The sequence below is a fragment of the Panthera pardus genome, unplaced genomic scaffold, assembly GCF_024362965.1.
Source record: "Panthera pardus isolate Hobbes unplaced genomic scaffold, ASM2436296v1 HiC_scaffold_4, whole genome shotgun sequence".
Classification (NCBI taxonomy): Eukaryota; Metazoa; Chordata; class Mammalia; order Carnivora; family Felidae; genus Panthera; species Panthera pardus.
Genome location: NW_026526969.1, coordinates 19,265,845 through 19,280,810, shown reverse-complemented (window position 1 = coordinate 19,280,810; position 14,966 = coordinate 19,265,845). Strand labels below are relative to the sequence as shown.

Below are 14,966 nucleotides of genomic sequence, written 5' to 3'. Positions count from 1 at the left end.
CTCAGGTGTCAGCACAGAGCCTGATGCAGGGCCTGAACCCACAAATCCCAAGATCATGACCTGAGCCAAAGTTGGACACTTAATTGGCTGAGCCGCCCAGGCGCCCCTTTTCCAATTATTTTTTAAACCTGTAGTTCTAAGTTTTGTTTTGGTTCAAAGCATACTAAAAATGAAAGACATCTGATGATACAATTCAGTCCTGAGTCCTAATTCAGACACTTAAAGGCCACACACACAAAAAACTGTCCTTTATTGATTTTGTATTTCAAGCCTACAGTACCCTTTAAAAACCAGGGACAAAACTGGATGCCAGCAACGTTCTTCTCTTATTCCTCAGGAAGACTGGCTGGGGTCTTCCTGGTTATCACACCTAGAAAACAAAGCCTAAGTGGCTGCTGGGCAGTAACTGGAGAGGGTGGGGTCTTTGGGGCGAGACTGTCCCCATAGGGACACAAGGATGCAAGGGTCAGACCACACAGTACTCAAGGCCGGTGGGTGTGTGATACTCCCACGACGCAAACCCCTCCCCCCGGGAGCTGCTCTCTGCCGTGGGCTGTGGTGTAGGCGAGGGCCCAGCAGTCAAAGTCCTTGTCACCTGTCCCCAGAGGATGGGGCCTGGGCCGCCTGACTTCCCTACACCTACTCCCTGGATCCTGGAGGGTCTGGAGCAGAATGCTCCTCACCCCTGCTCTGGAGTTCAGAGGCAGGATGCCCAGGGTCCACACCCCCGAACAGGAGAGCACTAGGAAGCCGTTGGACGACTAAGTGCTCGATAAGGAGCTGACAATTAGTTCATGAAAATCAGTAAACACTCAACAACGAATGGTTTTCCAATAGAGCAGCAAGGGCCAGTTAGCACATCTGAAGGCCTAAGGTACCCGGGTGGCTCAGTCAGTTGGGTGTCTGACTCAGTATCAGCTCAGTGGGTTTGTGAAATCGGGCTCCTCGAAGTGACAGTGTAGAGCCTGCCTGGGATATTCTTATTCCCTCCCTCCCTCCCTCTCCCTCTCTCTCCCCTTGCTGCCTCCCGTGCACACGTTCTCTCTCTCTAAATAAATAAATAAACTTAAAAAATCTGAAGGCCCAGATATCCAGTTAGAATAGCAACTTCAAATTGAAGGCATGCATCCCCTAAAGACACAACACAAGGACCAGGGGTTGTAAAGGGAAGCAACGCACCCATGGAGTTTCTTGGGATGGAGGATGGGGAGAGGGGGTCAGAAACTCAATAAAACTAAAAAAACATATACAGCTCCAGAATGACAAGTGCTAGGAAGGGAAGAATTCTAGAAGGGTGTTGTAAGTGGATTTTCCAGGGAGGACCCTGGGGAAGTGGCCTTTAAACCGAGACCAGAAGGATGAGATAAGGGGAAGAAGTGGGCAGCAAGGGAACATTCCAGTAAGACATGAACAGATAACTGTTAGGTAAACTTGAATGGCTACAAGAAGTCTGAAAGAATGTTCAGGCTTACTAGTAATCTAAGAATGGTAAATTGAAAGAACAAGGTGTCAGGTGTATTAAATGAGCAGGCTGTGTGTATGTGAGTACGTAAATGTTTGGCTTGGCAAAAGAGGAATAACGGCATCCATCTACTGGGACAATCTTAAAAAAATATGTTACTATTAGTCCCATCAATTACGTTCTCAATACAAGCAAAAATACAACACTGTAATACTGAAAATTAAAAACAGCCCAAATGAATAAATATGTAGAATATTAGATAGCTAATAAACGAATGCTTTTCATAAAAAAAAAAAAATGTAATGTTTATTTATTTTTGAGAGAGACCCTGAATGGGAGAGTGGCAGAAAGGGAGACACAGAACTTGGAGCAGGCTCCAGGGTCTAAGCTGTCAGCACAGAGCCTGACGCAGGGCTCAAACTCCAGAACCGTGAGCTCATGACCTGAACCGAAGTTGGACGCTTAACCGACTGAGCCACCCAGGTGCCCTGCCCCCAGTGCTTTTCATTTATTTTTGTTGGTAGGGTGGGTCTCGTCCTCTCTTTCCATTCTCTCAAGCCCACACCGGTTTCACCTTCAATTCCAACACTTCCCTGAACATTTATAGAATATTTCATCCAAGAGCAGCAGAACACACATTCTTCTCAAGTGCACGAGAAACATCACCAAGACGGACCGCATATGGGCCATGAAACACACCTTAGCAAATTTTAAAAAATAGAAATCATACAGAGTATGCTCTCCGATCACAGTGAAACTAAACTAGAAATTAATAACAGAAAAGATAACTGGAAAATACCAAAATATATGTGGAAATTTAACAACTCCCTTGTAAATAACAAATGGTTATTTAAATCTCAAGAAATGTAAAAATATTTTTGAACTAAATGAAAACGGACATACAACTTACCAAAACTTGTGGGATGCAGTGAAAGCAATGCTTAGAGGAAGATTTATAGCCCTGGATGCATATATTAGGAAAGAAAGACCTAAAATCAATCATCTAAGTTTCTACCCTGACATCTACAAAACAACAGAAAATTAAATCCAAAGTGAACAGAAGAAAACCCAAATAAAAATCAGAACAGAAATCAACGAAATTAAAAACAGGAAGCTAATAGAGAAAACTAACAAACGAAATCAAAAGCTGGTTCTTTGAAAAGATCCATGCATTTGATAAACCCTTAGCCAAGCTAACCAGCAAAAGAAGAGAGAAGGCACAAATACTACTGTGAGAAATGAGAAAGAGGTCATCACTGTGGATCCTTTGGACATGAAAAGGGCCCTAAAGGAATATCATTGTGAAAATTGATAAAAGGAAACTTCACTCTGAACGGAGTAGGGAGGCTTAACCTCCCCACTGTATGAGAATGACAAGCTCTCACAAGCTGCCGTTGGCCATCAACCGTAGACCCAACAGGAAGACAGGCCTCATGAGTAGATACTACCGCCTACCGCAGCAGGAGAAAGAAAGGTTTTGTCCTTGCCTAGAAAGAACCAAGCCAGGGACAATCACAACTCAGCCAATAAGGAAGCACGACACTTCAGAACGCCATTTACTCCAATGGACTTTTTGCTTATGACGGCCCCTCCCAACTCCCCATCTTTCTCTATACAAGAGCAGTCCTCTTTGTCTTCTGGGAATGCCTGTGGTTTCGTCATTGCATGCTAGTCACTAATTGTAGTTCTCTTCTAGTTCCAGATAAACCCATTTTTGCTGGTAAGATAACTGACAGTTTTATGTTTAAAGTCAACCATATGAACAACTCTATGCCCATAAATTTTATTTCTAGGCAAGGACAAAAAGGATAAAAGGATGAAACAGGAATAAATAAAAATTATAAACATATATGCATCTAACTACAGGCCACCAAAATACATGAAACAAAAGCTGGGGGATTCCTTCAAAATTTCAAGGAACAGGTACTTTCCATCTTATTATGAAGAATTCCTGGATATGTTGACTAAAAATTGAAAATGTTACCATATATTCCATTTGGCAAACATATGGAGACGCAAATATGTCAATATAAAAATTACATGATAAACTCAGAAATACCCCCTGATTCTGAGTTCTGTCAGTGTTTATGCAAGATGTCATTTTGCCTCTCTCTCTCTGAAATGAAAGGAAACTACACCCTATTTTCCTCTTCGTTCCTCAAAATCCAGAGCATCCTTTTCAGTGATGTTTTGACCAGTTTCAATATTGGTCAGGTTATGTTCTGCAATCACTTTCAAAATAAATTGAGTTATAATTTTATAGTAAACTTCCCTTACGTTTTATTTTAGAAACAGAATTACTAGTCAGCAGATTTTGCTAGAACAACTTGATGGAAATATATCAGTATAGCAAAATACAATTGTGGAAGACTATACAGCAATTTTGAAAAGCTTTATTATAAAATTATAGTGGGAAATCAGGATACAAATTAGTAACTATGTAAAATATCTCAGCGCATTGACATAAACTGAAGGCAGTGTGGAAAAAAGATGCAGTTCATTGACACAGTGGAGATTTTCGAAGATATTCTTGTGTATCTCACACTTATTCCTGCTGTAATGCTGTGTGACCCAGAAAGCTCAGATAAGAAAATAACAAATAATTAGCTCGAATTCGTGGCAGAATTAGGGCTTCTTGGAGCCCTAAATGAACCCTTCCCTTTCCTACCCCCACCGGTCTGAGCTTCCCGTAAGATGTACTCTTATCTCTGCGTCTCTGTTGTGAGAAAGACAAACCAGTCCCGACACCCAGGAGATGGCCTGGCACTCACAGATCGATGCCATGTTCTCAGGATGAACACAACCACAGTACCACACGGGGCCGCTCTGTGACTGACCATCATGGAGCAAGACAAAGAGAGACCACTCTGTAATCATGTCCGAACACTGTCCAAGCCCCAAAAATGACCAAACTCCCCCTATGTTGGCTGATACGAATTAATGCTACTTCTCTGCCAATCACAGTCTTGCCTTAGTCTAGTCTTCCCTCCTGGATAAAATATTTTAAGATACTCCATCAGAATCATCCCTACCATGTGACAGTGTGAAATCCAGAGCACAGACCCATTTCCTTAAATCCTCACTAAATTCACCTCAGACAACAAGCCTTTTGTAAATCCTGTCTAACACCTTCCTGCTAAGATGCCTCACAACTCCCGATGGTATGCATTCTCCCCTCTGAGCCTAATAAACCACACTCATTCAACAAGACATGCGTTGCTAGTGGGTTTGGGCTGCAGGGCACTAACAGGTGCAGTAAGTTATTTGGTAAAAGGATCTTGCTTTCCATCCTTAGCTGAAGAGGCTGTATCAAATCTGGTCTCCCAAGACAGACACTAGATGATTCTCTCACACTTGACAAATGCTGAGCTTTGCACAATAGAAAAAGCAAATGTGGTCTTCTTAGAAACTAGTTCCCTGCCTGATTTTCTTAGCCCATTTGATTACCAGGTAGAAAAATATTCAGAGCAACCACTTTTCCAAGAGCCCCTTTTATGTCCTTGTTCCTCAGGCTGTAGATGAAGGGGTTCAGCATGGGAGTCACCACCGTGAACATCACAGCAGATGCTATATCTGCCTCAGCTGAGTGTGAGGCTAAAGGGTTGAAATACACAGCAATGATGGTGCCATAGAAGAGGGAAACCACGGCCAGGTGCGAGCCACAGGTCGAGAAGGCTTTCCATCTTCCCTTCGTGGACGGGACTCTCAGGACAGCGCAGGTAATATGCACATACGAAGCCAGGATGCAAATAAATGGAGAGATCATGATCAACCCTGCTTCGATAAGAACCATCATCTCATTGAGATGGGTGTCAGAGCAGGACAGTTTCAGGAGGGGAGTCACATCACAGAAGAAGTGGGGGATGGCATTGTCTGCACAGAACGAGAGTCGAGCCATCAGCAGGGTATGCAGTAGGACATCCAGGTTGGCAATGACCCATGACCCAGCAACCAGCAGGGCACAGAGCTGGTGGGTCATCTTTGTCGAGTAGTGTAAGGGGTGACATATGGCAACAAAGCGGTCATAGGCCATCACAGCCAGGAGGAAATTGTCCATGTCCATGAACATGAACACAAAATACATCTGTGTGAGACACCCAGAGAAAGAGATGGTCTGAGTCCCAAGGATGTGGTTGGCCAGCATCTTGGGGACGGTGGTGGTGGAGAAGCAGATGTCCACAAAGGACAGGTGGCTGAGGAGGAAGTACATGGGGATGTGCAGGCGGGGGTCCACGCTGATGGCCAGGAGGATGAGCAGGTTTCCCAGGACCGTGGCCAGGTACATGCTCAGGAAGAGCGCAAAGAGGGCCTGCTGCTGCTGGGGCTGCCTGGAGAGCCCGAGGAGGAGGAACTCGGAGACACTCGACTGGTTTGCTCCTCTCATGGGGCTGGACTCAGATGCAGAGAAGAGAGGCAGAGCTCAGAAACCTAGAAGTTCTGGGTTTGGACACATCAATCTAAGCTCCATCCAGCCACATGGTCACGTTAATGAAACCTGCATTAGAATTGCTCAGTCGGGATCCACCCCTGGTCTCTACACCCTGAGCTTCCAACTCCCAGTACTAGATGATGCTGGTCCCATTGCACTAATCTTTAAAATTGTATCAAATATAAAAGCAACAAACAGGCACAAACAGAGCCCTTCTCTGCCATTATGTAATGTTTCTTCTAACATTGCCAGGCTTTCTCCCACTTCTTAGCAGCTCACAAAGATAAGTGAAACAGTTGATCATTACTGGGTTTATCTCAAGCTCCAGCTGATGGATTCAGGACTCTTTCTATTACTCCTTGGATCTGGGTTTTTTTTTTTTTTTTTAAGTTTATTTATTTCAAGAGAGACAGAGAGAGCAAGTGGGAGAGGAGCAGAGAGAGAGAGAGGGAGTGAGAGAATCCCAAGTAGGCTCTGCATTGTCAGTGCAGGGCCCGATGCAGGGCTAGAACTCACAAAACATGAGATCATGACCTGAGCTGAAACCAAGAATCAGATGCTTAACCTACTAAGTCACCCAGGCACCCCATTGGATCTGGAAGGTTTGATAAAGAAAGCTCTTCGCATTAGTGGAAAAAATACACACACACATACACACGTATATATGTATATATGTATATGTATATATAATCTGTTATAATCCTACCTGGAAGAAGTTTGTACTGTTGTTATCAAGGGTTCTTTACCTTTGAGGAACCAACCAATGCTCCTCTTTAATATAAGGATTGGAAAGTAGTGGAAATATTGGTAGATCCCGAGCAAGTGAGAAGCGGAGGTTCACGGTCTGAGCCCTCTGTGTAGAGAAGGATGTTGGGGAGGATCTAGAAACAGGTATTTACAGTGCCTTCCATGGCCATTGGGACCAGATTCCCTGAGAGCCTCGTTAGAGACAAGCAGAAATTAATTGTCCCACCTATTTCCTGGTCCCTGTGGACCCAACAGTGATGACAAAGTGTAAGGATTTAACCCCTGGGTCAGAACTTGGGAGACAAAACAATCTGGGCAGAGATAAGTCTCAGAGAAAATTCCCTGAGACCTCAAATTGCATCACCTTGCTGATCTGGGCTTATGCCTGTGGATGTGAAAATCTTATTGGTTAAAAGATTTTTCTTATTTTCTTAGGTCAGAAACTAGGGTTATTGCAGTGTTACCTGAGTGAACCCCTTTTTTTCTTTCATGTCTCGTCACTTACAGATGGGGATGCCGGGAAGGGGTTTGGGGTGGCATTATGGAGTTGTACTAAGTCCTTTAAAGCATTTGGTGTAAAGGATAACCTGTTTGTAACTGGGGGGGGTGGGGTGGGTAACAGATCAATCAGAGATGGCAGAGCACACCATGACTGAGAAACCCCAGGCTCCTGGAGTAGATGTTTTCACAGTGTCTTCCCAGCTCACAACGGATCTCCCTTTTCTGAAAACGGTCCCCTAATCCGAGCATCACAGGGGTGTGGAATCTAGCAGCCCGGTTTACACTCCAACACGTCCTGTCCAGTGATGATTCGTGACTGGCTTAGGGAACCTGGAACTGAGGCCAAGGACCTGTGGGTAATTCTCAGTGTTTCCTTCTTTTTCCTTTTCTCTTTTCTCTCCTTCCTTCCCTCTGTCCCCCCCTCCATCCCTTCCTCCTTTCTTCCCTTCCTTTACTTTCTTTTTCTCTCTGCCCCCTTTCCTTCTTCTTTCCTCCCCCCCCCCCCACCCTCTCTCTTTCTTTCTTCCAGAAGTAGCTAGGGGAGGGAGGACTTGGCCTAAATATGTAAATCTAGAAGCTTGCAACTCTTTCCTGGCTGCCTCACAGATGCAGAAGCAAAGTCTATAGAGAAGGGCAAAGAATGCAAACACAGAGAAAAGTAGAGATGAGCTGGAGACATGGCTATCCAGCTCAGAGTTCAAGACCTTTTCTGATGATTGGCTACGTCGTAGCCTCACTCACAGTTCTTAGTTGCAAATGACAAAAATCAAGTCTCACTGAGGTAATCAGAAAAGGATTTCTTGAATGGATATCCTTCAAAAACACTGAGCAGGTGGGGAACGAGGCCCAGAAGGTCACACACCATAATGGCCCAAATCACACCACAGAACTGGTTTGATTAGCACAGGTGTTTCTGCTGACGCCAAGCCGGAATGTTACAGTTCACGGCTCTGACGCCGCTATCACTGGACATGGGATGCCACCAGCAGCACTTGGGAATCCACTTCCGGCAACGACTGCCACTGCTGGAAGAGGTCCTCCTGGTCTCCCCTTCTTCCTGTCAGAGGCAGGGTCAGGATACCTGATGGGCAGTCATATGCCCACATCTTAGCCGCAAGAGCAGCTGGGAAATGAGTTATTCAGGGTGTCCTGTTACGTAGGAAGAAGCTGGCTTTTTCTCAACCAGAATTATGAAGTGAGAAATTACCTAAGCTTGAGAAATGTCACAGAAGTTGGGAAGCCAAAAAGCAGGATAAATGCCCTCTAGAATTCACCCCTCCAGTTGCACACAACATTAACACATACCCCTCTTACCAATTCATGCTTCAGTAGAAGAGAAACTATCTGGCCTAAACATAATGCAACTATACTGCTCACAGTGTGGAAACAACTCAAGCCCATCAGTTACTGTATCCAGGCCCATAACGGGATCTCTGCTACTCCAATCATGTTCCCAGCGTGACATTCTATTACTTCTGAATCAAACTTGAAAGCCAACCAGTAACTACATATGCTACGTGTACGTAAAAGAGAGGAACGAAGGCAGAGAAAAGAAGAAGAAAGCTACCTGGCAAAAATACATAGACGAAAACACAACACGGGAAGGAAGAAAATATGACTGGAAGTTGTAGTGTTCATTTCCACAGGTAGCCATGAATCCTTAGTTGATATTAGTAATTTTCCTTATCCACAATTTAATTCACGTTCCCTTTGTCTTTAGCCAGCATCTTGGCTGTTCAAGTTTCGAAAATCTGATATAGTAAAAAAAATTATAATAATAAATAATATTAAAAAATAAAAATAAATAAATATAAAATAAAATCTGATATAGTCACCCAAACTTTCATGTCAGAGAGAGTTGACCTCTTTATGACCTTGCCCATATAAGATTATCTTAGTCTTTCATTAGCTGCCATCACAGGTCATGGCAATTCCAGAATCCTCTCCAGGAGATCTTTCCATCCATATTCCTCTCTGCTACCATCGTGTAGCAGCAAAACTATTTTCTAGTCATCGTCAAATGCATAACAATATTAGAATCTCTTTTTTGGTCAGTTTATCCAGCAGCAAAATGAGTCCAAATTGGCCGGCAAGAAGTCTCTTCAGAGCCCAGTGTTGCTGGGATAAGAAGCAAAATTGTGCAAGGAGATCATCAGGTATTACAACAAGGGGTGCAAGTCTACTCCTCCTACCTCTTGTTTCCTTGCCCCATAAATTCCTGGTTGGTAGAAAGTTCAGCAGATATTGTCCACTGGTATGAAACTTACACTGTATACTGAAAAACAGCACCCTAACCTCAACTGGTGCCCAAAGTGAGTCTTTAAAAGACCATTTCTCTATTCCATAAGGTCAATTGCTCCTGGCGATGGTGCACAAGTAAATACCATTGAATCACATGGACCCCAGCCTTATCCTTTCTATTAGTTATCTATTGTCAAGAAACAACTTAGCAACTTAAAACAGTAAACATTTACCTTACACAATTCCTATGGGTCAGGAACCTGTTAATGGTTTAGATGAATGGTTGTTCTCGACCAGGACTTGTCATGAGACTGCAGTTAAGTTGTCCGTAGGGACTCAGTCATCTGAATGCTTGACTGTGGCCGCAGGATGGTCCTCCAAGGCGGTGCCCTCATGCTACTTTTGGCAGGAAACTCAGTCCCTCACATGAACTTCTCCATAGAGACAACTTCATATGTCCTTGCAACAGAGTTAATCGGCTTCCCACAGAACAAGAGATTCGAGAGAGCAACATGGAAATCACAGTATCTTTTATGATGGAGCTCCTACCATCACACATCATCATTTCCACAACATTCTGCTGTTTGCACGGTGCTAAGGAGAGAATGGTTATGTCCCCAGCAAGTTCATAGACTGAAATCCTAGCCCCAAGGTGATGGCAGGGTCCTTAGGAGGCAGGGCCTATGGGAGGTGATCCAGTCATGAGGGCAGAACCCTCACTAAGAGTATTAGTGCTCTTATAAAAGTAGGTCCGAGAAAGTTCCCTTGTCCCTTCCACTGTGTGAGGTTACACTGAAAAGAAAAGCCATCTATAAACAGGAAGTGGGCTCTCACCAGACACCAATGCACCATCACCTGGATCCTGGATTTCCCAGCCTCCAGAACTGTGAAAAAAACATTTCTGTTGTTTATAAACTACCCAGTCTAGGGTATTTTGTAATAGCAGCCAAAATGGGTTAAGACACAAAGTCAGGGGCACCTGGGCGGCTCAGTCGGTTGAGCATCCTTCTTGGCCTCAGGTCATGATCTCACGGTTCCTGAGTTTGAGCCCCACTTTGGGCTCACCGCTGTCAGCGCGGAACCCGCCCGCTTCGGATTCTCTGTCTCCCTCCTTCTCTGCCCTTTCCCCGCTCCCACTAAAAAATAAATAAACGTTAAAAAAAAAAAAAAAAAAAAAAAGGACACAAAGTCATCCTAAGTCAATGTGGGAAGGGACTACACACCAGGATCACTGGGGGCCATCTTGGCAACTGGTGACCACATTCCTTTTATTATAAAGTGAATTCCTTGCCTAGAAACTATGTTTGTGGGACGCTAAGCAGGTGGAATAGATTCATTCCTAATACACATCCTATCCGTCTTTAAACCTCAGGTTGACTAATGCCTCATTGCGTATATTAGTTTCCCTTTCCTGATTGCTTCTGTACACTCCCTGATACCTATGCTCACATAGCTTATCTACTTGTATCATAGCACTTTCATTATACCACCTTAAGTGACAAGGTGACTCAAGTGACCTTGAATGCATAAAGATCCTAAGTCTGACGCACAAGACTCACACCTTAACCTCTCCTTTAGGTCTGCAGTATAGGCCACCGTCTCCAGAACCAAACGCATTCATCAACATTGCCTTCTACACCAGAAATCACGCGAAGCTTAAAGCAGCAATTCGCAAACAGTAACGTGCACAAAAACCACCTAGGCATGTCGTTAACGTGAAGATTCTGATTCAGGAAGTATGGGATGCAGCCTGAGATTATGCATTTCTAGCCATCACCCAGGCTCTGCCTGGTCCTCGAAGAAAGAGGTGCCCTTACTCTGAGAAGGACCCGAGCCACCTGCACCCGTTCGTGCGCCGCTGGCTCCTCAGCCAACCTTGCCTTTTGAAAGGATATTCAAAATCGAAGTCAGACCTTGACCTCCCACAGTCCCAGCCTGTGGAAGTAGGAGACAGGAGTCGTGAACACCTGTAGCCCATCCCAACTGGGAAGGGCAGACGATCCCGCACAGCCCTAAAGGTCTGGCGCAGGTGGGCTGAGGAAGGCTCATGGAACCCGCCAGTTGCCCAGGTTTGGTAGGCACCAACCGCAGAGTGCCTCTTCACGCCATTTCCGGGTAAAAGGGTCAGAGCCACTTACGGCAACGCACAGCTCCCACTCCACGCTGGACTTGCCAGCCCGCTGCACTTCGGTGAAAGACTACGCCGCACCTCCCCTCGGAGACTGCACAGAGCGGAGGCTGCGCAGAGCGGAGGCTCCGCCCCTCCTGTCTAATTGGGCAAGAACCCGGGGGGCGGGAGCGACGCATCCTCTGATCGCATCCGTTTGAGGGCGTGTACAGCGCTTCCGGGAAGTGATACCGCCTGGTCCGCCTCTCCCGCGCTGCGCCTGCGCATGGCCTAGGGAGGTGCTTTTGCGCGCCTGAGTCTCCAGACACCCCGGATTGGGAGGCGGAAGTGCAAAATGTAAAGGGACCCAAAAAGTTTAGTAATCAAAGTAAATAATTCACCAATGCAGTGTTTTTTTTTTTCCCAAGCAAAGTTAACCGTTTAGCAAAGTATCAGAATTTTAAAGATACGATCAGTAAGCTGGCAGTTAATCTAATTTAAGACCTTCACTTAGTCAAGAGAAATTATCAAATAGGGCATTTCTCTCAGTTGAAACAGAGATAGGCAAAGGTTTTGAAAGCTTTACTGATGAGTTTACCTCTACTAAGTTAGTGTCAAAGATTAACACAGCCAGGCATTAAAGCTGTGAAAAACGATTTTATTCAGTAAATACTGACGGTAGGAGAAGGAGTTGAGCTCCATTCCATTCTCTGCAGAGGTGATTGGACATTTTAAAGGAAGAATGGGGAAGTAGGGAGAGGGAATGGCGGGAGCTTGAGCAGTCAAGGAAATGAAAAATTACAAAAAGCTGGGTAACGGGGTTGGTCCTTGTGAAATCCAAGCGGCTATCTTCAGGTGTTTCTGGAACTAGTTCATTCTTATGGCAGCCTTGATTTTTCCGAGGCAGGCAGTAAGGGTACCTAGGGTGATACTAGGAATGTGGCCTTGAGATGTTAGATGCTGTGTTAGTGTTTGTTCAAGTCTTCTGGGTCAAAGTTGAGCACAGTCAAGGAGAGGGAGAAGTCTGACTAGAGTTTGGTCAAGAAAGGACTCTGTCCTTACACAAGTAAAATTGTAAAAGATATTGGTTTGGGTGTAATAAAATATTGTGGTTAAAATAATGTGAGTTTAGGGGCACCTGGCTGGCTCAGTTAGTAGTAAAAAAAATTTTTTTAATGTCTATTTATTTTTGAGAGAGAGAGAGAGAGACAGAATCCAAAGAAGGCTCCAGGCTCTGAGCTGTGCTCTGAGCTGTGCTGACAGCTCAGAGCCTGAAGTGGGGCTCGAACTCACAAACTGTGAGATCATGACCTGTGCCAAAGTCACACTCTTAACTGACTGAGCCACCCAGGTGTCCCAGCATGGAGCCCACTTCACATCCTATGTCTCCCTCTCTCTCTCCCCGCCCCTTCCCCACTTTTGTGCATGTGTGCACACACACTCTCTCTCTCTCTCTCAAATATTAAAAAAATTAATATACCTACTTTTAACTTTTTCAATATTTTTTCAACCACTTTAAATGTAAACAATTAACCATTAACACCTTTAAACCATTAACCATTGAAATACATTAAAACATGCATATCAGGCTTCATTAAGGTCTGATGTGATGTGGCAGAGAGCTGAGCCAAGCCCATCAACTCCTTTAGAAAACTTTTTCATCATCCTCTACAGTAACCTCCCCATAGTAATTCATTCATATAATCATTTATTTGGGTAAATAATTACGGAGCAACTCCCACATTGCAGATACCTTTGAAAAACCTGGTCCCTGCACTCACAGCCAACAGCCTAATTAGGGCAGGGAGAATAGGAAGAAAAACACAAAGTAATTCCCCGAGGGTACTGACTTTTGCTACTCATTATTCATGAAACATGCACTTTATATGTACCAGACCCAGGACCTAACACTGTGTATAAATGTGAATAATGAACCATTTCTTAATTCAAGGACCATATATATTCATGGTGGAAGACCCCAGAAGAATGCAGACATCTGCAGTAGAAGGTTGTACAGGTCCTATAGGAAGGATAAGGCAAGCAGTTCGATTGTGGTGTATTGGTTTTCTAGGCCTGCCATAGCAGAGTACCATAAATTAGTACAGAAATTTATTCTCTCACAGAGAGATAAATTTGGCTAGATGTCCAAAATTAAAGTGTTGGCAAAGCTGGTTCGTTCTGGAGACTCTGAGAGAGAACGTGTTTCATGCACCTTTTCAAGCTTCAGTGACTGCCATCAACCCTTAGTGTCCCATCACTTAGGATTGCCTGGGGTCAACAATCCTTAGTGATGCTTGTAGATGTACCACTCCAATGATTGCCAGTCTTCACATGGCAAAGGGTGAAGACTTTTCCCATCCCCGAGGGTCTTTGTGTCTAAGTGTGTTCACATGTGTTCTCTCTGTGGGTGGCTATGTCCAAATTTCTCTCTTCTTAGGAAGACACCAAGTCATTGCCGCATGGCCTACGCCAATTCTGTCTGAACAAATCTTAACTTGATTACATCTGTCAATACCCTACTTCCAAATAAGGTCATATTCACAGGTACTGGGAGTTAGGGCCTGAACATCTCTTTTGCCGACTGTGGAACACTATGGTAGGGAATAACATCGAGGAATGATAGGGAGGTAGAATGCAGAGGACTTAGTGACTGATTGGACCTGTGGGATTATGGAAAGCATAGGAGGATTGCAACATTAATTGGGAACCATTCAGTGAGATAGGCAGTGCAGGCAGGAGAGAAATGTGTCTGCGCTTGGTGGGATGGATCATGGTGTGGAAACCACATGTGGTGCCCCATGGTGGCAGTGGAAACTTGACGGGTTCCACTTAGGAAATGTGGGATGTGAAGACATCCAGGTTGGACTCTGGATACACAGGTCAAGGGGAGGTCAGACCGATATGGCTTCGGAAGTCACCAGAACAAGGAGGTGGTTAGACACAAAGTAGATGTAATTTCCCAGGGACAGCGTATAGAGTGAAAAGAAATCCAAGTATAAAACCCAAGAGGAAAACAAATGCTTATGAGATGGTAGAAAAGGAGGAGGTGGCAAAACAAAGGGGGCAAAAAGACACAGTCAAAAACAAGCGTTTTAAGGAGCTAATGGGGTAGTGAGTTTTAAAAAGAAACAAATGCTAAACAAGGCCACATGCACAGAAAAATCAAGCAAAATGACTCAATAGCAACACTGTATTTTGCAAAATTATATCTTCAAATTAAAAAATACTGAATGTTTCAATAAATGGTTACTAATGTGGCAAATGGACTAGACCCTAGTGCTTAACCTTTTGTTACACAACAGGGTAGATCTGTTCTTTTCCTTTGTTGTCATTCTGCTACAATTATTAAAAGATGTCTCAGGTTGGGTTCTCAGAAGGCACATGCTTTTTGTTGACCTATTCAATGTTAAAGGTTTGCTTGTGTAATATGGGTCAGGAGCCAAGATTTTTATGGTGCCCAAGGTGAATAGTTTCTGTAT

The 14,966-nt window shown here is 44.3% G+C and overlaps 1 protein-coding gene across 2 annotated transcripts; it reads right to left on the bottom strand.

Moving 5' to 3' along the window:
* Positions 1 to 3,839: 3,839 nt before the first annotated feature.
* LOC109278223 (olfactory receptor 1F1-like) lies at positions 3,840 to 10,501 on the bottom strand. Of its 2 annotated transcripts, none has more exons than XM_019468398.2 (2): positions 9,594 to 10,501; positions 3,840 to 9,414 (listed from the first exon to the last, which is right to left on the bottom strand). In XM_019468398.2, the coding sequence occupies exon 2, from the start codon at positions 5,844 to 5,846 to the stop codon at positions 4,893 to 4,895; it is 954 nt and encodes a 317-aa protein (XP_019323943.2). In that variant the 5' UTR covers positions 5,847 to 9,414; positions 9,594 to 10,501; the 3' UTR covers positions 3,840 to 4,892. The 2 variants fall into 2 exon arrangements, with proteins under 2 accessions (XP_019323943.2, XP_053750001.1); XM_053894026.1 differs by having other exon boundaries at positions 3,840 to 9,434; positions 9,614 to 10,501.
* Positions 10,502 to 14,966: the final 4,465 nt, after the last annotated feature.

What these genes read in the sequence shown, in the direction of transcription:
- LOC109278223 (XM_019468398.2), bottom strand. Translation starts at nt 5,846, where the DNA reads ATGAGAGGAGCAAACCAGTCGAGTGTCTCCGAGTTCCTCCTCCTCGGG.